The sequence below is a fragment of the Athene cunicularia genome (genome assembly GCF_003259725.1).
Source record: "Athene cunicularia isolate RWA chromosome 5 unlocalized genomic scaffold, athCun1 chr5_part1, whole genome shotgun sequence".
NCBI lineage: Eukaryota > Metazoa > Chordata > Aves > Strigiformes > Strigidae > Athene > Athene cunicularia.
This window is the reverse complement of record NW_020799101.1, coordinates 23,704,492-23,730,037: the sequence shown is the minus strand read 5'-3', so window position 1 is coordinate 23,730,037 and position 25,546 is coordinate 23,704,492. Positions and strand designations below refer to the sequence as shown.

Genomic DNA, 25,546 nt, shown 5'->3' with positions numbered 1-25,546 from the left:
TCATGCATGCACCCCTCTGCTCACAGCCAGGTTCATCAAAAACCAAGCAGGTTTCTATGGTAACGGGGAGACAGCTGAAAAATGGCAGCTAAATGCAGCTGCCCCTCATTTAATATCGACTCTGGCACTGACAGAACAGATAATGGGCAATAACACACCATTATGCTGCGGGGAAATGAAATGCTTCAGCAGACGCCTGTCATGCTGCAGGGATTTATTTGTTACTGTACCAGCAGAGATTTCTCTCCCCTCCTGTCTATCACTTTCTGTCATTCCCTCCTTTTTTCCTCCTTCTTCTTTCCTTTTCCTGCCCGTTTCTGCACTTGTCCCTTCTTTGCTTTCTGCTATTTCTTTCTTTTCCTTCTTCCTTGTTTTTCTTCTTTCCCCACCTCTCGTCTCTCTTACCTCCTCTGTCATGTTGTCTAACTCTTTACTGTCCACTGGATTTCTTGTTTCTGGTGTTGGAGCATTCTGTGTCTGAAGCCTGAGAGCCCTGTGAGGCTCCAAGTTTTCTGCTCCTTTCAGACTTTCAGTTTTCTTTCTAGTTTAAACCTACTTCTCTGTTCTGTCTGTGTGCACATGTTAATATGAGTCTACTAAGGATAAAAATGTGCTTGATGAGCCTTCAGCCCACATATTTCTGCAGGCTGTTCTAATGTGACAAAGTAATGAAAGTTTTTGGTGGAAATGTAGAGGAAAGTGCTAATGAAAGGTATGTTCTCCTGCTTCTTCTGGTGCCAGAGTTTGTGTGCTTTATTTACAGATGGCCACAGAGTGCCCAGAGGTTGGGCAGTTTTTATCTGGCTTGTGGATCATGTTGGTTTCTAAATGGTTCTTAATGCGGTTACTCTTTCACATCTTAATTATCCATAGTTAGTTTCACTTTGTAATTGCTGTGGGGTTATTTTTTCTAAATGTCCTGCTTGTGCAAATCTGAAATGTCACAGAACCAGGGGCCCTAACGTTAACAAGTGGTCCTCTCTCAGGTCTCACAAGACCTGTCCCTCCACAGATACAGCTTCGAACTAAGCAGTGAACTTTCAGGTACCTACCTTTTGTCTGGAATGAATTGAGGCCTGTAAAACTCATTGCCTTTACTCAAAGGCTGCTCTGACATCAGTGAAGGGCTGTCAGTGTGGATGCAGTTGATACAGGCAAAAGCATCCCTTTTCAGTACTGCCTGTTTCCTCCATGTCTTCATGCAAAGAAACATGAAATCCCCACATGTGGGTGTAGCTGCATCTATGTGACTGACCTTTGCTAGTCATCACTGTCCAGACATGCATTTGATCGGTAGAGTAGGGGAGATATAGCATCATTTTCTCCCACAAAATGTGCACCATCTGTGCAGTGTGCATTCCTAACCGCATGATGTGGCAGAGCTCTGCAAGCTGCCCAGTCTCTGCTTGCTGCAGTTAACACTGTAGCTATGTCCAGGATCACTTCACGTTATCCCTATCTGATGTTGGTGTCCTGGAAAACCTGTGTGATGAAGAACCTGTTTGAGGCCTTGCTTGTGCCTGGAGGGCTTTATTGACCTAGGCATGCAAAGAGCTCAGTTGAATACAGATGTCCTTTATAAATTTTTTTTGCTAGTGTGCCTGTTGCCTTGTCAAAAGAAATCATACCAGCAGTATAATGACATCTGCACTCACAGTTTTGTCATTGTTGATACAGTGATTACAGGAGATTTTTTTGTACAACCAACTGATATATCTGTGCCATTAAATCTTAAAGTACGAGTGGACCTAAATTGTCTAAGCGATATATTTATTCACATTGTACCATATGGACCTACAGTAAGATCATTCTCCTTTTTCCTAAGTGTGATGGAGTCAGCAAATATAGCGAAACAGATTCTTAAAAAGCAAATTTTGCAAGGGCTCAGTGCAGTAGAGTTTAAAGCAGTACAGATCTCACAGACTCTCTTGTTATTCTAGCATGGGGTCTTCTAACTCAACCTTTGATAAAATACATTGATCATGTCTTGCAGATCATCTTCATTTTTGGTACTTGGATAATTTCTGATCTAAAATTCCAGGGCTGTGGAGTGTGGAGCCCATTGCTTGGATCTAAGTAGTTTCCCAGAAATGTTTACACCTCTGAATAAAATCTGTATGACTCCTAAATTCTCTGAGATAGCCAGCCCTTGCTGTAGTTGACGACAAATGAGTGTGGGAGGAATCTCTAATACAATAGCAGGTAAGATAATAAACACTAGAGGAAAGGAGGTAATGAGCAGGAAGGAGAGATCCTTTTGGCTTATGCGTTTGCATACCATCATATCTCTGCAAATGAGCTTATTTAACTAGAATATTTCCAGAATGTCAACAAACACACTACATACCTGATTTTCTTTTTATTTCCTGCTTTTGCTGCATGTTCCACAGAAGTCTCATGAGAAGTCACACATGAAATGGGCAACTTTGAGACATCACAGCTTGATGTGCAGTTGATTGGTGAAATACCATGCATCCTCACTGATACTTTGGTTATGTTCCAGTAGACTTCAGGAGTACTCCTGGGCAGATATGGGTTTCCCAGTCTTTCACTATTTTTCCCAGTGTCTTTAAAATTGATTCCTATTGTAAGATATTAAAACAGTGGGAAACTAATTTCTATGGAACTTATTTTTTAAGGATTTTCTTCCTTATGTTTCAAAGCAAGCAAGTTGGAGTCCAAAAATCCTTAACTGATGTCATTCCATCCACCTCTCTGAAGCTAGGAGATTTTTAGATATAAACTCTGTTCAGTGCTGTCTCTTCACAACTGAAATGCCAGTGCAGTGCACTGACCCCCATTTTAACTGCATGCCATGCCAGCTTCTTGAGCTGTAGTGCTTATTAATAAAATAAGCAAACATGGAAATGTCTGGGTTTTTCTTTTCCTTTTTTTCCTTTTCCTTTTTCCCCTCTCTCAACAAACCTGCAGTCATTAAGTGCCATCGTGAAAGACGAAACTGCTTGTTAAAAAGAAAAGCCCTGATTTTATTTTTTTTTTGATGAAGAATACCATCAGGAGCAGGCTATGATTAATATACATAATTGAAACAAATTGCAGCTAACTGCAGAAAAGCATCTCCCAGCTGTTGACAGAAGAAAATTGCTGACAGCCTTTTCCCATTCAGTGAAGAAAAGAGAGAGAGAAAGGAACCTTGCCTGGCCCATGTAAATACGTGGCCACTGCTTGCACATACATATACAAAAGCACTCATGAAACCAACATGCATGTATGTCATGCATGTATCTGCATATGCACATGTCACGTGCAGGTGCAAACCTAATTTTTTCATGAATTTGTAATGACTGTACCTCTGTGTATTTAGGGTCCTTGCATGTCTGTGGATGTCTGCTTTGCTGAACATACTACATGCCCACATGCAGTATGACAGTAATGTCAATTTAATGAGAACTGCCCTGGAGACACTATGTGCTTCACCAGAGAGAGAGGAGGCTCCAGCTGTGTGTGTGCTTGCACACATGAAGTTTCATATTCACATATAAAACAACAGAGACCCAGTCTTCTACAGGGACCCCTTCCTCTGGCTTTATTTTGAGGAGGATAAGGCAGGCTCATTTTTGGCTTTTAAAATGTCTTCTTCACTACCCTGCTCTTCTGGCTCTTTCACCTTTTGTTTTTCATGCTCCCTATCCATCATTAACAGCCTAAACAGAAAGCACTTTAATGTAGGAGATGAGTATGAAGCTGGGAGAGTCATCTTTGATTGAAATGCTTTACAGATGGTTAACGGGTGTACATCAGAGCCTTGCTTGGTTCAGAAAGTTGCTCTGGAGAGGAATTTAATATCCATAGTTCATTCAGTTACTGGCTTCTGCTGAAACAATCAACCAGTGGGTTGCATTGATTGCTTTGTGATACAGGTTTGTCACGTATGGATCATTTATAACTGGTCCATCCAGTGATCAGCTCCCACACACCCATGTGGTTGTTCCAAAGCAGGCAACTCACTGCACTGAGTGGGCCACAGGAATGCTAGTGAGCAGAAGGCAAAGTTAGATACCTCCAGCAGATTGTTACTAAGATCTAGCAAATTGGTTGGCAAAATCTGCATTGAGGATGATGCTCTAGTATTTACTGAACGTGCTTTCTTGTGGTCATCTGTTGATTTTTATAATCTGAGCTTCTATTGGCCCCTTTATAAGGGCATTTTGACTTATTTAGAGTCAAGCAGGAACATCAAATATGAGTTATTTCCCACATATCCGCCTATAAAGCTGATTGCTATGGTGTGATGCCAGAAAAAAAAAAAAAAAAAAAAAAAATAGTTCTTCCTGTTGTGGTTCTGTCCACTGAAATAAAGCCTTGAAGTCTGTTTGTAACCACATGCATATTATAAGTATTATAAAAATAACCTGCTTGAACTGGTCTTTAATCTGTTATTCCCCCTTCCTCTGTGCGGGTGTTCACTGTAAACACATCAATATGAAGCAGTTAGCAAACAAACATTCCTTTATCAGAGGTGTATGTTGATCCCAATGGAAGCTTAACAGTTCAGGAAGGCAGATGCAGCAGTAGGGAAGTAACTTAAACTTAGATGTTACAGGTTATAGATTGTTGTTATGATTTAGTGATTCACAGAAGATTCAACCGAGGGGATGAAAGAGCGCTGGAGCCGTTGACATTTGAAGTTCAACTCAGGGAAACGGTGCATTCATCTTTAGCACTGCTCAGGGAGCTTGTGAAGACTTCCAGAACAGTTTAGTGAAATATGTGAATGCTGAAACAATTTAAAACAATACCAGGTGGGTGGTGCTGGAAGGGGGGTAGCTGACCCAGGCTATTGCTGAAATAACAAATCACTTTGAGGTAAGATAGACTATGAATTTACCTATTCCAAAACAACCACATATGTACACTTGTATTTTTAAGGGAAAACAAGTTAACCTAGCATGTTCACATTGAGGTGTGAGCTGCCTTGCATTTACTGAAGGGTAAGGTGATGCGTGTGGGCAGCTACCATGAATTAACTGATGTGATGTATTCTAGACACTTCTGTGTTGCACAGAAACATGAGTGTCCAGCCTCTCAGTCAGGGTTACTGCTTGATGTGCAAAAGCCAGGTTTCCCATTTCTGTAATTTCTTTCTGCTCCTTTGAACTCCTCTTGCAGCTAAGAAAAATCATATACCCAACTGCATTTCAGTCCTCAGTGCAACGTTGATGCGGAGCTATATGCACAAGATACAGTCTGCTCTGGAAAGAGCTCTACATATTAGTTGTAGTAATTTCTCTCTTTTTTTGAGGTGAAAAAGCAGGCAGAGGTGGAGTCTGGAGGCTCATATGCCTGTAGGGCTGCAACACCTTGAAGGATTATCCGGGCTGGCTGCACTGCCCATGTCCTTCATCACAGTCTGTTCTGACTGGTGCTTGCATGACTCTCAGAAATTGTAGTTGGTTGATGATTACAATTCTCATCAAGGACCATTTTCACCTTTTGGAGCTTGGCAGCCTCATTTCTGCCAAATTAAGCTATTTCAGCACATACATATAAACCACACTAGAATCACCTAGGACAAAAGGTACTTTATGAAGTTGCTGTAATTCTTGTAAGAGCTTGAAAATGAGGTCTTAATACACCCCCATTAAGAAACAGAATTTTAGGGGCCAACAAGTTTGTTCTACCAGGTGTTATGAAATCTTAAGGTCAGCACTAACATTTGTCTGTTGATATCTCTGTAACTTGAGAACTTTTTTTTTTTAAACTAGCATTTGTTGTGGGAGGCCATTCAAGGAGATGTTACTGGTGAGTGGGCATCAGCTCTGTCTTGTGATATCATGGTATGATCAAGCCAAGCGGACTGCAGAATTTTGAAATCTAGCTAGTTATCTCTAGGACAAAGACACCAGAAAGTGATGCTCCAGAAATGTATATAGACAGCAGTAGGAACAACTGTGATCCTCTGTGGGCTGCAGATGGGGGACCTTAATGTTGTAAGTTATCACGTAACTACAAAAGCTTTCAGTGCTGGTATGTACTATTTTCAGTGAGTTCTTTTGCTCGTTTGTCCTCCCAGAGCAGTTAAGTTACACAGTCCTTTTGTTTGTGGGACTGAAGTATAGTTAGAATCAAGGAAAAGGTGTAAAATTGGGAAAAAATGTTTAATGGAGCTTCTTTCTTTTCTTTGAGACCAAATGCCTAAATGTAAGGATAAAACTGCATATATGTATATATAGATAGACCAATTATATAAATTAATATAATTTTCCCCTTCGTATTTTTTTTTTAGAACTGCAGAACCAACACAGTTCTGAGAAAATAAATTGTTCTGATATATGCATTAACAGGATAGGTTTTAAAATTAGAATGTCAGGACCAAATTCTCTAACAGTCCTTGTTCAGAAGCCCCATAAGAGATCATGGCATTATGAAGGTATGAGTAGAACTTGGTCTGCCCACATTCTTTTACTAGAGGTAGCGTGCAAAAAAGATCGCAGCTTGTTTGTGACTCCACACAATAGTGGCAGACCTAGTAGTTACAGGGAAAATAACCTGCTTATTTTTATGGGAACTGAGCACATTTGACCAGATAGCTGTCAAGAGACAATTAACCTGGAGGCTCTGAAGGTTACTTTGTTGAAGCCTGTTTTCAGAATTGTCTCGTAATTTAAAAATAGAGGTCCTTTCCACATAGCAGGGGCTTCAATGATTCCTCACCCTGGCCATGCACAAGGTTACACAATGGTTTGCCCTGTGGGTCTTGACCAAAACTGCCATTCCTTCTTCCCAAAACCTCTGACCTGCTTTCATTCCCAAAACAGCAAGACCCCAGTGGTGGTGGGTTAATGAATTTGTGAAAGTGTGGGGAACAGCTTGAAGAGGGACAACATTTTGGTAAAATGGGTTGGAAAATATTTATAAAATATACAAATGACCCTGGTGCTCAGATTAGAATAAGAGTCTTTGCTATTTAAACAAACCAAAACAAACCCCAGAACACAAAACTACAGAAATCAAGATGCTCCAGGGCAAACTCATCTCCAGGAAAATAATGGCAGCACCTTTCAAAACTGAAAGAGAAACACATTTTTCAACAATAGTTGTAACACAAGGCCTGTGTCACATTTCCTGCAGGGAGATTTGAAAAGTATTTTTTTTCAGCAGCTGAGCTTTGCTTGTAAGAGTAAGAATTACATCAGTTCTGACCTTTTAGCAACAGGCTTAGGAAAAATAACATGAACACAGATACCAGCATGATCGCTGTCTTACATCCAGCAGTATACTTTCACTGATTACCATAAAATTATTCCTAATTGTTATCAGGGCCAGTGGGTTCAGAGTTTGGCTTATAGGACTGAAGAGAAGCACTGGTTTGGCTGCTGTGTGTTATTGGTTTTAGCTGATATCCAGTGTTGATGAATTGTACAAGGCTTTAGTTAAGATTGTGCGGCCTGGTATCTTGAACTAATGAAAATATCTGGGCTCATTCTTGGTGATGTCACATCAAGATATTAAAGTCATTTCATTGATGAGATGAAGTTACTACTTTTGAATGAACTGATAGAATAGCTGTGATCTATTATTCCAAATAGCATAGATAATTTCAGAAATTTTTGAAAACAGGTGAGCTGATAAATATTTTAAGAGATTTACAGTATATACTAAGCATGAATTTTTATTGCATTGAAATAAATGCATATAAAATGTATATATTTTGAAATGATTACAGTCATGCTGTAACTTTTTCAGTTGAATACAAGAAACATCCACCATAATGAAACAGTTTCAAAATCTTTTTGGTTTGGTGGGGTTTGAAGAAATCTGTATACTTCCAGTGATAAACTGGAATACTTTTACCTAAGTACTTTCTCTGTTCATTGGCATCTTTCCCAGATAGAGTTTGCTAAACTGAAACGTTTACTGCACTGCTGTTGAGCTTCCCCCATTCTCTGACCTCAGATGACATTCCATACCTCTTATTCCACTCAGTCTTCTCTGGATTGCACACAAAGTCTTTGAAAGCATGCTTAGTTTTCCACAAGCACCTGGATGAATTAGATGCTGTGTCCAGATTACTTTTGTGGTGCTTCTGGCAAACTTCTGTTGTGCATACTTTTCTCGGTGTCATCTAGCTCCCATTCTGTACATATAAGGAGCTTCTAAAATGGAAGAGCATGTCCCTGTTAGAGTCTGTGTTACTGCAATGCAATAATAGCAAAAAACCAAAACATTTGATAAGAGTAGGCTGGGCTGTCTTTTGCACATACAAGGAAGGCCACTGCGCTAAAGACGGACATCTACTTTTTCAACTTAGCGTGTGTATTCTGTGTGCCCCCTGAAATTTGAGATATGTTGGTCTGAATCTTCAAGCATGTTGGTGGCACGCAGCTATTATAGAAAATCATGTTAATGAAGAGAGACTCCAGAAAATTCAATGTGTATGGTTCATCCAAGACTCGCACTGAGCTGGCAGCAGAGCTAAGAACATGCACGTTTTCTCTGTACATTTCCTGGACAGCAAATCCTTTGGACAACTGACTAGACCATCCACTTTAAGTTTAGGTGTTTGTGCCTCCGAAAAGAAGCAGTATCCTGCTTACTTGGAATTCAAGTTGCAGTCTCCATGGGATGAGCCTCTTTGTCATTATTAGAATAGACTTTTTGACAGGTTTTGTTATTTTTGAGGTTTCTAACTTGGATGTATTCAGTTTAGTTCTTTTAATGAATATATTTATCTACGTGCTGTTAGGAGTCCACAACAGCAGAGGTATAGATGGCAGGGTGATACTTGTTTTCACCTCTTCTACCTGTGCTTTTGTTTTCTAGTAAGGAACTTTGCTACTTCTGTTAGCTTTGCATATATTTATACAGACATGTATTTATTTGGGCATGGGCTTAACGTCACGATATACCTCACAAAAGTGTTCCCTGTCATCTCTCCTTTCTTGTTTTACATGGGCCTTGTTTTTGCACATAGTTTTGCTACAGCCAAGCTGTAAAGAAGGTAATAAAATGTGTGCGTGACAAACTATGGTGGAACCAAAGCCTTGTATAGCTGCTCTCTGTCATTTTTATGTGCATCACTCTCTCTCTATTCTGTCTGTAGTGCTGTCTGTAACAGTCTAGTCTTCCCTTCCTTCAGCTTTATGTTTTCAGCATTGTGTTAATTGTTTGTGGTGTATGGGTTTTTTAGTGGCATGCAGTGGGAAAGGTCAGCTGTCAGAAACAGGCCTGTCCACAACTGATAAGGCATTCAAGAGATTGGATTTGACTCATTAAGCATCTTCCCTGTAGACATGGAGTCTGCTCTGCCGCAGAAAAAAAAATAAAGTGGGAAGGGAAAAAGCCCAGGATGAAGTTGGAGCATGCGCCAGAAACACTGGCGCACCCTCCCTCTCGCCCCCGTGCACAATGCTGGAGCTCAGTACGCTTCCACCACACCTGCATCCTCACACACAGTGATGTCTGTGCTTACACCCTGAGATTATATGCATTCACTCCCGTATTTAAACCTGGTCAAGACACGTATTAATTTTCTCTGTGTGCATGCATATGAGCATAAGTCCTCATGTGTGGGTGCCCTGAAGTTACACGAGGGAGATGCATTTAATTCCTGCCCTAATATATACACTGTAAGGTGTAAAAGGATGTTAATTCTCCCACATTTTACATGTATGCATGCATAGCTACTTCAAGCTGGTTTTCTGTGTTTCTTGCTCTGTTGTCAATCCTTTCACACTAATGCGTGCTTTCTTTCATGCTATAACAAAGGGCACATCTCCTCTTTACGTGTATCTCGTGTTTGTCCAGATGCACTTTATCTGCCTTTTCACAGAAATATGCTGCAAAACTGTACTGCCTATACCTGCATATACGCATCCACTATGCTGGTAAACACACATGAACTTGCTGCTGTATAGACATATCAGAAGTCTAGCCTGTTTCTCATTGCATACAAATGCACACATTTTTACCCCTGAATAATTACTGGCCAAAGCTGCTCTGCCAGCCTGTAACAGTCCCTTGCTTGTGGCTTTGTTTTGAGAAGAATCGTGCCTCAAATTGGGTTTGAATACTGCTGCTTCCATAAATGGTCTTAATGATGTCTCACAACGAGCATAAATGAAGGGCAGCAGTAGTGCTTGGCAGTGTATTGTGGTACTGTGGCAGTACTGGGTTCCACACGTACATGCTCTCCAATAATATTGAAGCTGTGAGGACCTGACTTTACCACAGTCTCTGTGATAACCAGTCTCATGTGCTGCTCTGCCCTGCTCTGCATCTCTCTTCCACCTCACTTCTGCTTTTCACCTTTCTTTGCATCTCCCCTTTCCCATGGATGTGGCTTTCAATACAACTCACTGGGTATTGAAAAGGATAATTTTGTGGATCATTATTGTGTTATTACAGTGATTAGTATTAACTACTTCTCTACTCATGCTTCAGGCTGGAAGGGTGCCCAAAGGGCTCCCTGCTCGACAGCAAGCGTGGTGCCTGCTGGAAGGCTGCTGCTAACACAAGCACGTGTGCATGCACAAGTGCACACTCACACCTCTTACAGTGCTGCCTCTCCGAGCCTGTCCTTCCAGCCCTTCCTTTGAGGGCTTCCAGCAGTTTTCTAAAATAGTGCTCTTCAGTGGAAGCAGGAATTTTTCCTCTTGCCGGGCTCCTTAGATGTGCTTTTGTCTGAACGCAATTTTCAACTTTCTCTCAATGTTGGTGTAAATAATTTTTGTTCATTCCTGCAGTCAGTCTTGGGAAGACTCCCACCAACAGTCCCCATGTTTTTTCCCAGACAGGACCAATCTTGCCACACATGTAGGTAAGACTGTAATAGCCACCAATATGTTCTTCTCCCTAATGCTATGGTTTTTTGTTAAGGTCAGAAAGTTTGGGGAAGACCTTGTCTGCAGTATGGCAAGAAACCAAAATGCCACAAGTGCATCCTGTTTTATCAGCTGAATGTTAGTGCTCTTGAGCCTACACCCAATAATAAACAGGTTTAAATACTTAGCATCAGCATTAGTATTTGATGTTTGACTTCTGTTTTTTAATAGACAAGAAGAGTAAGAGTAATGTGAAACGGGGTTGCAACTGGGATATCGATTACTACTGAAGAATAATAAATCTCTCTTAGGAGGTGAATATAATGTTACTTGTTGACATGCAAGTTGTTTCCATTTTTTAAAAAACCATGTTCTGTATAAAACAACATCACTTTTGTTCGAGAGAGTATGCAAGATGAAAAGCTGGTGCATTAAGAGCATAGCTTTACACTTGCACGCTCTTACATTGCTGTACCGTCCAGCGTGTTCTCCACAGAAGGACAGAGGGGCTGGGTAACAACCCAGCAGTAGAGATACCTCTATGAGAGCAGGGCTGGTGAATACATTAAATCTTGAGTTTTACATCTGTGGTGCTATAATGTTTTCTCTCTCTGGTCAGTTTGCACTCTGCTGAATATTCAGTCTGTAAGAAGAACACTTCTGCTGGGTAGTATGTTCAGAGACTGGCATCCTTATGTTTTAGAATGATGCACCAGGAAAATAAGTAATCTAGAAGAAATGCAGAGCAAAATAAAACTATAAGAAAAAGTAAATACAACAGCAGTGGGAGCTGTCCTTGCCCATGGTCAGCAGTGAGGAATCTAGAGGAGTTCTTACGCCCAGCACATCATCATGGTATCTGAGCTCTTGACAAAAGTAGTAGCAGCAACTTGCCTTTCCTGCACTTTCTGGAGCTGAGAACGAGAGTAGCAAAATCGTTCAGAGAAATGAAAAGAAAAAAGTATAGTTTGTTCAACCAAAACAAATTGTGAATTTATATGAATATATCAAATTCTTTCAGGCAAATTATATTTTTAAATTGGTTTATTCAGCATTATTCATTTAAAAATAAACATGTTTCATGCTTTTTTTTTTTTTTAATGAAAGCTCTATTTTCTTAAGAAATGTATTTTTAAGGAAGTGTAAACCAAAATTGTTGGATTTCAGTTTGGGTTAAGCAAGGCATTGTCACAGGATTGGTTTTTTCTCTCTTTGGCCAGGTGATCAGAACATAAATAATGAGCACAGATCCAAGTACATATGGCCACAGTCAGACTGATATTTGGAGTTTATTGTTTCTTTGCAAATGGCAGAGAACGTAACATCACACACTGATACCGGTACAGTTGTTTGTACTTAGCAAGCAATGGACAAAAGGCAGAGAGAAGGATGCCCAGGACACACTGTACACTGCATATACACTGGATTGGCATGTGGCTTCTCTTCACAGATGTGGAGCATTTCTTGTTTTGCAGAGAAGTTTTATTAAACTTGTAGAGCATTCTTTTCCCATAGGTCTCAAGGACTTAACCTATATTTTTGTTATCTTTGTAGTACAGATGGAGACAGCTGAGGTTAATTAAGTGCCTCAGGTTGCACAGTAAATCAGTGGTAGAGTCAAGAATAAAATGCTCACTTTGACTTCTACACCTGTAGTTTGTCATTTAGATCAATTCTGGTGAGCAATTTAAAAAATGATGTTATCAACCATATGCTATAATCTTTTGTAGACATATGTCATCTTATTTATTAATTTTTATTATTGTAGTGCTAATACTTTTGTCATCAAAGCATTTTAGCTAAAAGATTGTATGAATGCATTTTTCAGCTATTTTGCATGGTATTGGAGCAAATTGTGCTGGTGTGTGATTTCTGTAGTAAATGGTTCATTCACACAGGTTCAGAATCGTCTTCAGACCCTTCTGTTTTCTGCTTACCTTCAGAAAAAGACAGAAAAGGTGGTTTAGAGAATCAGTAGGGAATCTGTGACTCATATTATTGGTGAATTTAGGTTTAAATAATCTCTGTCTATGCTGAATATGTGGCCTAACTAGGACATTTTCTGTAAAACATCTGTATTTTTCCTCTCAGAAGAGGTGTTGTTGAAAGGACAGCAATAACCTGTTGAGTGAAGAAGAGTGTTCCAGAGTTGAGAAGCAAAACAGCTTTTCATTTGTGTGAATTTTCATTTGTTTAGATGGTCTGAGCTTCAACTGTATCTTTAATAGATGGATACTCCAGAAATTTAAAGCAGTCATGCTTCTACCAGACTACTAGCTCTATCACTGATAGGTGAAAATGATCCATGGAAACTGCTTTATACATTTTCCCATTAGATAGTACATGTCAACTGTTTCAGAATCAGAGTGTAGGGGAAATTTCTTCTTTCTTTGGGTTAAAGATTCAGGCACTGTCATGTCTGTTCCCACTCTTTGGTCTCAGTCTTCGCTGTGCAGTGGTCCAAATTCATCAGGAGAGCTAAGTCACTTTGCAGGGCTGGATCTGGACCTCTTAGTCATGGTTTGCAGTCCAGGGGGTCAAAGCGTACTCTGTGTTGCAGCCAGCTCAAAGAGCATTGTCCAAGGACACAGGCAGCAGCAAGCAGAGGTGGAACGTGTGGCTCTAGAGCTCTCATGCAGTGTCTTTAGAGAAAGCAATTCTTTCCCCAGTTTTCATTAAGAGCTTTAGAGCTCAGGGAAATAATAGATTAGTCAAGTTTGACCAAAAAATGAACAGTCATTGTATTGCCAAGTCTCCTTGATCTCTTCTAGGCTTAAATTTGAGAAGGTTTAGACAAGCATTTTCCTTTAGACTTGAAGGATAATGTGTAAAGCAGCAGATAATGGAGGAGAGAGCATGATTCATGCCAGGCATTTTACATTCTCTTGTGTAACTAAATGCTTCCTTTGCTCTTACTGGTGAGATGAAAGAGATTTCTGTGTAAGATCAGAGCTGCTACACTGTGCAAAATTTGAGTGCGGCACTGCAAGAACACTGACTGTTGACTGCATCTCACCTTTGCTTTGGGCTCCTAGGCTAACACTGCCCTTTACATCTCTTAAACATAATGAGAGATGTTGTCCTCCACTGATTCTTACCTACACAGTTTCTGATGTTGTTACTCTGATTCCTCTCTGCTTCTAAATTACAAATTACGTAGATACAATGAGTGGGAATGAGTGGCCTAAGGAAACAATAAATGACACTATTCCTGAAAAATCTCACATCACCTCACCCAGAATGGTTTAAAGCTAGTAAGCATTTGGGAAACAACTTTTTACTGTGGGAGACCAGCTTTGCGCTTAGTCTTCTCCATTATAACTTCTTTCTATGATTTTACAGACATTTTTTTTTTCCAATAGCAAAAGTTCTTTTTCTTCTGAAAATTTGTTCCTATAATTTCCTTGAAGTTAGAAGTAATATTCTTTTTATAAAGTTTTATCAATTCAATCATTTCAGTCATTTCATCATGACATTAAGATGACTTAAAAGTTCTTTACAGTTTGTGGAGTATAAATGCAATATATGACATGACTCTCAAAGCTTCTATGTATCGGTATCACTGTTGGTGATGCTTGGAAGATGCTTCCTGAATAGAATAATGTTTTTCACACTGTTTCTTATGTATCTAAACACTTAAATAAGCTCTGTAAGACTTTTCAAACAAATACTTGCTTTTGATTATGGAGAACACAAAAGTGTGTATGTGAGAGAAAGAGCATGGGACCTTTTGAGAGGGTTGGATTAGTGGTGTCACTAACTCAATCAGGTGGTGTGAAGAATGTTCAGACTAGAAAAAACAACTATTTGGATGTATTAATTTTTCTGCCCAAAGGCGTGAAAGGAGGAATATAACAAAAGGGTATGGACAACTTAATGGAGGATGCAGTAATCTGCTGTTTAGCTATTACTGGAGTCTGTCACCATCACTCTAGAGTAACAGCCTGATTGTTACTAAACTATCCAGCTTTGTTTTAATAACATGAATGTGAGTGAGCTGCTTTGCTTCTGAGGGCTTTCTTTAGAGTTTCAGCATTCAGTCACTGGACAACCCTTTTGGAGGGTGATAGAAATAGTTCACCTTTTTTGTCCTTCAGAGGTGTTAGCTGACTTATTTTCTGTGATATTTGATGTCCAGTTTCTCTTCTCCTAGCCTCTGAGGGAACATCAGATATATGTGAAAGTGACTTGGAAAGTAAATTGCTTGTTGTTCTGTAACGATATTGAGGATCATAGATATTATAGGTGACTCTCAGGACAACCCTTCTACCCAGAACAGAATTACCTCCTAGTAGAGTTCACAGGGGTTTTCCCAAACTGGGGTTCTGTCCCATCCTTTGGGAGTTGATGCCTTGATCTCTCACAGCTCATAATGTAGAACAGCTTCAAAGTCTATTTTCCTCTTAGTTCATGTTGTTTATTGTAGAATTTATTCTTTCCAGACTTTGTTATGACTCGGGTCAAAAGATTTCATACTGTCTCATCCCATGTGGTGGGTTATGAGGGGGATGAATCTTATGAATTCCCTGAAAGCCTGCGTGCCAGTGGAAGAGCCAGTCTCTGCTTGGCAGAGCCGCAGGGCAGGCCGAATCACGACAATGACTCAGAGGAGCAATTTAGTTGGTAACTTTATTAACTGACCACTTTAGTGAGTGAATGGAGATAATTTGGCAACAATCAATTGATAACCATCTGGGAAATGAATAAAGACACCTTGGTGATAAGACTATTTTCCTAATAACCCGTCATTGATCAACTGATTGCAATTTGTACAAAACATATACATGAATATATATAAGAAAGAGAGCGAGCAAGCAAAAAGAGGAGAGGATAGGAAAAAGGGAATCACTACCCTTGAATCCCATGTTGTCATAGAGAAGCGAGCTTGGTCTTTAGGTGGTAGCTCAACAAAGACATATGTGGGGTGCTGCCTTTATATAGTCTTTCTTATGCATGTGCAATAGGTTGTTCCAGAAGGTTCTCGATTTTTTGACTTGTACCTGCACAGTTTGTGAAGTTCTGTCTCTGGGCAAGACCAGGAGGGAGGGGGAAAGAAACTGCCCCATCTCCACAGAGCTTGCTCCACTTCCCCCTCACAGGGAGTTTTTTATGGTGTAACAACTAGTATAGAAAGGAGGAAAAGATATACACACTGGCATGAAGACATTTAGTTATGTCCATACCCAGCTATACAGTAACAAAGCAGGAATACCTGTTAATTTTGGCAGTACAGAAAGACTGCCACAAAATTTGTTACAAGAAACACCGAGTTCAATTGTACTTTGTAGGATCATGATGTTAGCCGTTCATCCCATCAGAAATAAACAAGACCGTTTCCTTGTGTTAAATGTTATGCTGTTGAAAGCATAGCCAATGCCCAAGTGCAGTAAGTTCATAGCCACTGTGTACCATGGCTCTGCTTCCACTAGCATGTCCTCAGGTGAGGAGGGCCCATCATTCAAGCAACAGGACTAATGCCAAGAGCGAGAACTTCTGCCTTTTTTAACCTCCTTGCACTTAGGCCTTCAGCATAGCTGTATTTTATAACACTGTGCTGTATTGTGCTGATTTTGGTTGCGGTGGAATTAATTTTCTTCATAGTAGCTGCTATGGGACTACATTTTGTATTTGTGCTGGAAACAGTGTTGATAATTTAGGGGTGTTTTAGCTGTTGCTGAGCAGTGCTTGCACAGAGCCAAGGCTTTTTCTGCTTCTCCCACCACCCCACCAGCGAGGAGGCTGGGGGTGCACAAGAAGTTGGGAGGGGACACAGCTGGGACAGCTGACCCCAACTGCCCAAAGAGATATTCTATATGACATCATGCTCAGCATGTAAACTAGGGGGGAAGTTGTCTGGGGGCAGCTGCCTGGGGACTGGCTGGACATTGGTTGGTTGGTGGTGAGCAACTGCTTTAATTTTGTCTTTCTTGGGTTTTCTTTTTTTTTTTTTTTTTTTTTTATCCTGACGTGGTAGGTGGTAGTCCTCTATTTTAATAACAGTTCTGTAGTCAGTGGCCAACTTTAGAAGCAGATTTTTTAAGACAAGTTGCATATCTGCAGGATTTTTTTAAGTTATAGAGAACTATTAAATGCTAGAGAGAAAAGGTTCCTGTAAATACTATTTTCCTTGTTGACCTCTGTTTGACAGAAGATCAGAGGTACCTGTATGTTCTGCTGCCTCCATCATTAATGTACACTGCTTTAGCAGAGAAGCCTGATGCTTGACAGTGTTAGATCATTCCTAGATTATCACACAGCACCAGCTCTTCTGTGCAAAGCACAGCAAACTACTTAGATAATGTAAATCACACTGAACAGTGGAGTGGTGATTAATTCTGAAGCAGTGTAGAGAGTTTGATTTTCTCACTGACAGAAGACATGCTCCAATGTTGACTGTAAACAAAACCCCAGTGAGATAGGGACTGCCTCAAAGTACACTTGTGATGCAGTGGGTTTTGACAGAAGGTGAGAGGCTGAGCAGCCAACTTTTGTTTTTAAGAGAGCTATTTGAAGTTTTCTTCAGCAGACTTCAGGAAAGTCACTGTCCATTTCATATTTTTCTAAACATTTCCTAATTGTGTCTGAGGCCAGAAATCCTGTTACATGAGATGCTGCTTTTGTTGAGTATTAAACTCCCTGCCCTTGGGCAGAATCAGTGCTTCTAGGATTTGCTGTTTTCAGCTTCACATTCATGAAGTATTTATTTCTAGGTGTCATTTAAATCTTTGGAGACTCCTCTGCTCCACATTCTTTGCTGGGGTGACCTCCTGACAGGACTGGAGAAAAATAGGAGGTTGGTTTCCCTCCACAAATGTGTAAGAACCTGTGGGAAGAGCCCAGGATGGGAAACTAGGTGCTCCTGAACTCAAATGCTTCCTCTACGATTGATTTTCTTGGTGGCCATGAGTAAATCGATTAAGATATCTGTGCATTGGTTTCCTCATACATAAATCAAAATGCCAAGGTTTCTCTGAATTCTGAATATTTGAGTCCTCCTTTGTAGAGATAGCTCTGACAGGAACACATAGCAACAGCTTTACACATAAAAACAGAAGTTAAAATTACCATCTGTCTCTTCTGAACAGGCACTATAGCCATACACAATATGGAGAGATCCCCAGTCTTTACTTCTGGGAACCTGAGACTCAGCAAACTCTGTGGTTTCTGCAGGGATAAGAAGAGCCAGGAGCTTGCCTTAAGTAGTTGTTGGCCAAGCTCTGTTTCTGTACTTGCTATCAACCTGCTGTATGTACTGATAGCTGATTTGGGAATTTGAACATATTTAAACATATCTCCATACAGATTGGAGACTTGCAAAACTGGCTTTGCAGTGGGGGGGTGGTGGTGGTGGTAGCATTTTCCCCCTTCTCGAAGTGATGTGTGACTCCATTCATTCATGGTAAAGGTCTGTGTTGGTCAGTTTGAAGATCCTGGGCTTTGTTTCTGCTCTGCTGTTTTCTATGAAGCTTTGATTATGTCAACGGTTTAAGTCTGAATGTGGAATTTTGTACAGGTCTTGGATCTCTGCAAATCACAGCAATCCCACTGCAGAGAATTTAGTTATGTGAACATCTTAGAAAATAAATAATGGGTTTAGATTACTATTACCAAGCAAAATGGAAGATTAAATTGCTTACGTATGCTAACCTGCTCTCAGATTCTGATTTTCGTAAATCTGTCTTGTATTAGCTGAGTTAAAAATTCAGTCTTGCAAATCATGTCTAAATCAAGAGTTTACATACATATTTTAAATGCTTTTTTAAGGAGATGTTATTTTATACAGTTACATCATTAAATTTGAACAGCTAGATCATCAATTCAAGTTAATATCACTTACTATATACAGGGTTTCACATCCCAGCAAAACCAGGGTTTGATCTGTTGCTTCGTGTAACATGAACAAAGGATTCCTGTTGACTTTGATTTGGACCTTAGGTTTAGCTGTTCTACGTTAGCTGTGTTGCTATGCAGAAGGTCCTTGGTACACTACCACTGTTTCAAGAATGTAGAAGCCATAAATATCACAGTGCAATTTGTTGAGTCTTCAGAAATATACAGCACAAGGGTCATGAGCTAACAAACAACAAGCAGTTTACCACTCTGTGGTCTTCCAGATGTCACCAGACAATGCCTGAGAGCACAGGGAAATACTGAGACCTGCGGCCTACTTGGGGCATTTTTTCTTCATATGCTGTGGAAACAACCCGTATTCCTTTTTCCCCTGTCTGGTAATTCTCATGTACTTTATGGTCATAGCCATCACATATGTCAGAGCATCCTAACAGGCAGGACAACATGGAAAGACTGTGCTTTTCATCATACATGGCCAGCCATGTTTAGGAATTAGTGGTTTGAAGAATACAGTTTTAGAGAGAATGTTGACCTTGTGAGTTGTGCTTATGAAACATGGGGTGGACAGGTGTGAATTTGGATTCTCCAGTGAACCCCAGAGAGATTTTAGTGTGATCTGCAAATATGAATGTCTATCCAGAGCAGCCATAGGAGGAAGGGAAAAAAAACCCATGACAATATATAAAACGGAGATGGTGGGTAAGGGAAAAGCAACTGACATCATTTACCTGGACTTGTGCAAAGCATTTGGCATTCTCCCGCACAACATCCCTGTCTCTAAATTGGAGAGACATGGATTTGACAGATGGGCCACTCAGTGGATAAGGAGTTGGCTGGATGGTTGCAGTTCAAGAGTTGCAGTCAAAAGCTCGATGTCCAAGAGGAGAGCAGTGACAAGTGGCATTCCTCAGGGGTCAGTGTTTGGACTGATGCTGTTTAACGTATTCATTGGTGACATGGACAGTGGGATTGAGCGTACCCTAGCAAGTTCACCGATGACACTGAGCTGTGTGGTGTGGTTGACATGCTGGAGGGAAGGGATGTGCCATCCAGAGGGATCTTGACAAGCTGGAGATGTGGGCCTGTGCAAACCTCATGGCATTCAACAAGGCCAAGTGCAAGGTCCTGCATGTGGGTCAGGGCAATCCAATGCACAAATACAGGCTGGGCAATGAGGAGACTGGGTGGGAGCAAACTGTGGAGAAGGACTTGGAATTAGTAGTGGATAGGTGGGATGGAGTTAACTTTGATTGGAGTATTTCATACCATGTGATGTCATGCCCAGGGATTTAAGGAGTCTGCTGGTCCTGCTGTGTTGTTGCTTGGTGGGGGCACCAGTTGCCATGCTTGGTAAGCCACTGCTACATTTTACCCGTTTTCTTTTTGGTCTCACTATTGTTACTGTTGTTCTCTTGTTATATTTAGTAAATTCTTTCTTTTTATTCAACCTATGAATTATCTTCTTTTTGTCCCTCCCCTATCTTACCAGAGGGGGGAGGGGGAGGTGAACAGCAGGCCATGTGGCATCTGGCTGCTGGCTGAGTTCAAACATCCACAACAGGCAAATGAATATTAGCCAGCAGCATGTGCTCACAGCCCAGAAAGCCAACCATGTCCTGGGCTGCATCAAAAGGAGTGTTACCAGCAGGTCAAGGTGATTCTCTCCCTCTGCTCTGCTCTTGTGAGACTCCACCTGGAGTGCTGTGCTCAGCTCTGGGGCCCCCAGCATAAGGAGGACATGGACCTGCTCGAGTGGGTCCAGAGGAGGCCACAAAGATGATCAGGGGGCTGGAGCACCTCCCTTATGAGGACAGGCTGAGAGAGTTGGGGTTGTTCAGCCTGGAGAAGAGGAGGCTCCAGGGAGTGCTTATAGCGGCCTGCCAGTACTTAAAGGGGGCCTACAGGAAAGAAGGGGAGGGACCTTTTTACAAGGGCTTGTAGTGACAGGACAAGGGGTGATGGCTTTAAACTGAAAGAGGGAAGATTTAGATTAGATATAAGGAAGAAAATCTTTACTGTGAAGATCATGAGGCACTGGAACAGGTTGCCCAGAGTAGCTGAGGATGCCCCCTCCCTGGAGGTGTTCAAAGGCCAGGTTGGGGCTTTGAGCAACCTGGTCTAGTGGAAGGTGTCCTGCCCATGGCAGGGGGTTGGAATGATTAAGGTACCTTCCAACCCAACCCATTCTGTGATTCTCTGATAAATAGGTGACATTCTCCCAAGAACAGGAAGGACACGAGGATGGATCAGGTCCAGAATCCCATCTGTGGCAAGGGTCAGCAGTAGGTGACTGAAAGAAACAGGCAGTTTATATAGCTGTATACAGAGGTGTGTTGACAGCACCTTATTTTAAAAACAGTGGTAAAGTAAGAGTAATAACCTTCTAAATTTGCTCTGCTCTGTTCTGATGAGTCTGTGGTGGTTGCCTTAAATTACTGTTTAGATTTCTAATCTACTCTTTGGCTTCTCCTTTGTACTGGATAGATCAGTCAGATTTTGTCTAAGTGGTTGAGAAAGTGAAAATGAGCCCTGTTAATATGTCTTGTACGAAGTGAACAATCCACCCCCCACGCCCCCCTTCTCAAAGACTTCAAATATGTATTCGGTGCTTTACACATCTATGTCTGTGGGAAAAAGACTCAGTCATAAAGATCGTGTTTGACTTCTGCCCTTAAATACTGGCTATTTGATGGGAATTACCCGCAGGTACATAGAGCATGTGTCTGACTTGATTGTAACGCATTCCCTTCCAATGGATCAGGAGTGACTAGGCAGTGGAATTATCATCATGGAGAGGGTTGTTAAGTGCTCAGTTCTGACTTCCAGAACTGCAATCAATATCAGCCCTCTGTGCTTAGGCTGGTTGAACACTGATACAAGCATATGAACTCCTTGGTGGTAGTTAAATGTATTCAGAATAGAATCACAGAACCATTTTTGAAGGGACCTCCAAAGGCTGTGTAGTCCAGCCACTAGCTCGGAGAAGGTCCAGTTAGAGCAGACGGCTCAGGATTGTGCATAATCAGGTTTCTACTGTTTCTAAGGATGGAGATTTGAGAGTCTCCCTAGTCTCTTCCTAGTGTTTGACCATCCTCAAGATGAAACGGTTTTTTATATAGAATGAGAAATTCTTGTATTCCAGCTATGTCTGTTGTCTCTTCTCCTCCTTCTGCAGACCTCCGAGAAGAATTTGGCCTCAATCTATGCTCTCCCATTAAGTCATTGCAGAGAGCAGTAAGATTTTCCTTGAGCTGTCTCTCCTTGAGGCAGGACAAACCCAGATCTCTCAGCCTCTTCATACACATCACCTACTCCAGCACCATGAGTGTTATGGTAGTTCTTTGCTGGACTCACTCCAGTATGTTGAAGCCATTTTTATACAGGGGAGCTCAATACTGGACAGACTATTACTGTTGTGATCTCACAAGTGCCCATCAGGTGAAGAATTGCTTCCCTTGGCCTGCTGGCTGCATGCTTGCTAATACAGCCCAGGGTGTGGCTGACTTTTGCTGGAAGGGCAAGCACTGCTGGCTTGTGCTCAGCTTGTCCACCGGAGTTCTCAGGTATTCTTCCTTAAAGCTGTTTTTGAGCCAGTTGGCTCCCAACCTGTACTGTTGCGTGGAGTAATTTGTCTTACTGTTTGCTTGTAGGGGTATATAGACACATGGTTTGCTCATTTAAGTACAAACATACATCACTGCTGCCTTCAAAGTGCCCAGATTTTTTAATGAGTTAATTCTGTGGTACCCTCAATCAAGACTGCAAAAGTCTCTGTTGAAAGCAGACCTATCTCTTGAGGACGATATAGGTTCATGTTGCAACACTGTGCTGTTTTGTCACCGCTGTTTCATGCTCTGAGGGCACAGATTTTACCATGTAGTTATTTTTCAAGAATGGTTATGATGAGTATTCTCCCTTCAGTATTGTACTAATAAATTCTGGCTAATCTGTATTAGGATTACTAAATGATACAAAATGAAGCAGAAAAATTCTCTTAATGTCAATGGCAATAGCACCAGCACTTGCCTTATGCAGTGGATTGTAAGCAATTATAGCTTGACTGCTTGTACAATCCAGTTATTCATGCTCAGACTTGCTTTCACAGCTGAGAGTGAGAAAGGTGCTGCAATATGGAGTGGGGGGATCTATATAAACTCCATTGTAAGTACCATTTTCCCCCAGATGGCACTGGTAGGGAGGGGCTACACCCAGCCCTTCTGCAAGCTTTGCCATCACTGTCCAGTATTTCTTCCACTGGGAAAAACTGGGGTACACAGCTGGCTCAAGTGATGTGAGCCCAATATAGCAGCAGAGCTGGCTCTGAGTGACTGTGGAAGCCCAGGTACAGTAAAGCAGAGTTCCAGCTCACACAAGGGATTTTAGGGTATTCAAATACTGCCTCCAATTTCTAAGAAATTAGTTCAGTGGCTTTACTTACTGTACCTAAGAGATTTTTTTTTTTCTTAATGAGTAAATCGTTCATGTTGTTCTGTGAATAAATTCCCCATGTTTATTTTTGCTGTATGAAAAAATGCTTGTCTAGTACAGATTTTCTGTGGACAAAATGTTTCATGTGGACTTCCCTCATGCTCTCAGAGAAGGAAACTATAGGACACTTCAGGTGGCTCTTGCCTGCTTGATCTCTCATTCTCTTCAAAGAAAGGGGCAGCTCTGTCAGGATGATATTCTGATGCTTGTCTTAAATTTCCTGACAGAGGGGTTAAGAGAAGTTAGAATTTAAATACTAGTCTTTGGGAAATGTTGGTTTCTTTTGGAACAATGTGTACGTGGTGGTCATCTTGTGAATAGTAGTTTTCCATCACTCTCCCAAAAAGAATGTGAGGTGTCTTATAGCAGTATCTTTAAATGTACTTTTCCTAGACACTGTTGCATACTTTTGAACGGTCCCTATGGTGACAGTGCTGCAGTGAAACTGAAAACACAGCGCTGAAATTTTTCAGCATCAAGGACCCTGCCGTTAATTCTCTTGATAGCCATATTTACAAGAGGAGCTGTACAGTCATTAGCATGCCATGATATATAGTTTCATTAACAGTGCTGTGGGATTGCTTAGAAATTTCATGACAACCTTAAATCTCTTCTTGGCTGACTGCTGAATAGTTCTTTTGTTTCCCTTTCTTTTCCAGCGCGAGATGAGAACACGGCCACTTTCCGTGGTTCTGAATACCTTTGCTATGACCTGTCGCAAAACCCCATCCAGAGCAGCAGCGATGAGATCACTCTCTCCTTCAAGACGTGGCAACGCAACGGGCTCATTCTGCACACTGGCAAGTCAGCTGATTATGTCAACCTGGCCCTGAAAGATGGTGCAGTCTCGTTGGTCATTAACCTGGGGTCTGGGGCCTTTGAGGCCATTGTGGAGCCAGTCAATGGCAAGTTCAATGACAACGCGTGGCACGACGTTAAGGTGACACGCAACCTGCGGCAGGTAATGGTGAAGGGGAGAAAATGCTGGGGAAAATTTCATTCTGTTTTATTGGGATGGGCAGATGGGAGAGAGTAATGGAGAAATAGGGATGCTCAGTGGAATCGCTAGTTTCTCCACCTTTTCTGGATCTTGGTATCTAAAGGACAGTGAAAAAACATTAGCTGATGGGAATTTATCCCTGTTGCAGTATCTTCATTTCCACTTTATTAATCTTCTGTTTTGTTCCAGTTTGATTTAATAATAAAATCTTGTAACATAACTTTACTTTCATCTCCCTTTTCCTTTTCTCTTTTTTCTGTTCTTTCTTTTTTATTTTATTACTTCCTTAATTATGATTCAATCTTATCAGTAATATTCTTGTTGCATTTAATTACTGTGGGAACAGTCTTTTTCCAACAGCCAATGCTCTACACTTCTTTTTCTTTCAGTTTTGTTAATTGGTTTAACCATTGCCATGATGTCATAATTCTAATTCAGGAAGTCTTTTGGTTTTCTTTTACTTATTCTTTCCTTTTGTGTGTGCATGTGAGTGTGCAGGTATGCAGGCTGGTGGGTATGTGTGTAATTATTTTAACTTTATAGCTTTGGAATTAATTGGCTGGAGTCTTTCTGAGTCTTCTTGATTCTCTGTTCTTCTTTCCTTCTTTTTGATTTTTCCCCCCTTCTTTCTATAATGAGATTCTACTTTATTTCTTGTGTCTCTGCCTATGAGACTCTTCTGTTGGCTGTGAGGACTGGAAAAGTGGAAGGAACAAAAAAAGCCAAGCAAACCCAGATCAATCCAGCATGCTACAATTCCACCTTGGAAATTTTTTTCTGATTTTACCACTGTCATTTTGTGCATCTGCCTGCTGCTTTTCTAAGCAGACAACTCTATCAGGTGACGTATTTGGTAGTAGGCTAGCCTTAAAATCCAGAAGCCTTCCTCATGAAATATAGATTCAGACATAAATAGATAAGATAAAATTAAATAACCTTGCTCTGAAAGCTGGTGTATATATCAAGTCACTAAGGCCCATCCACTGCATGATAAATGAGATTTACTCTGTGAATAGGAGCTATTTGGTGTCTTGCTGATTGGTAGAGGCAGCAGAAATAGCTTGTAAACTAAGATATTAAAATCTGTTTGTGAAAACTGTATGATCTGTTTATTTGCTCGTTAAAGTGAATATTATCACAACCCTTATTAGTTTCATTTAAGTTTACACAGTGCTGTTTGCTGAGAAAACAGCTTTTGTGGTAACATTTTACAGTACCTAAGATAAGATGTATCTGTGAGTATAGAATAATCAGTGCCAGAGATCAGAAACATCCTCTCCTAGTAGATGTCAGTGGATAATTTATCTGTTATGGGGATTCATATATTTCTTCTAAATATTTCGGTTTGGGGCTGAAGATATTTATTTGACTTTCCCATGTGAATCCCTGTATTTCTAAGTGCTCAGGATTTCTGGGTCTTCAA

General features: G+C 40.9%; 1 protein-coding gene across 24 annotated transcripts in view; it reads left to right on the top strand.

Annotated features, from left to right (window-relative positions):
* Positions 1-25,546, top strand: part of NRXN3 (neurexin 3) — a 991,793-nt gene that overhangs the window by 220,406 nt on the left and 745,841 nt on the right. For all 24 annotated transcript variants that reach the window (XM_026849892.1, XM_026849889.1, XM_026849878.1 and 21 more), the window contains one exon: positions 23,783-24,084. In XM_026849892.1, coding sequence (XP_026705693.1) covers positions 23,783-24,084 — 302 coding nt within the window. The remainder of the gene's footprint in view (positions 1-23,782; positions 24,085-25,546) is intronic.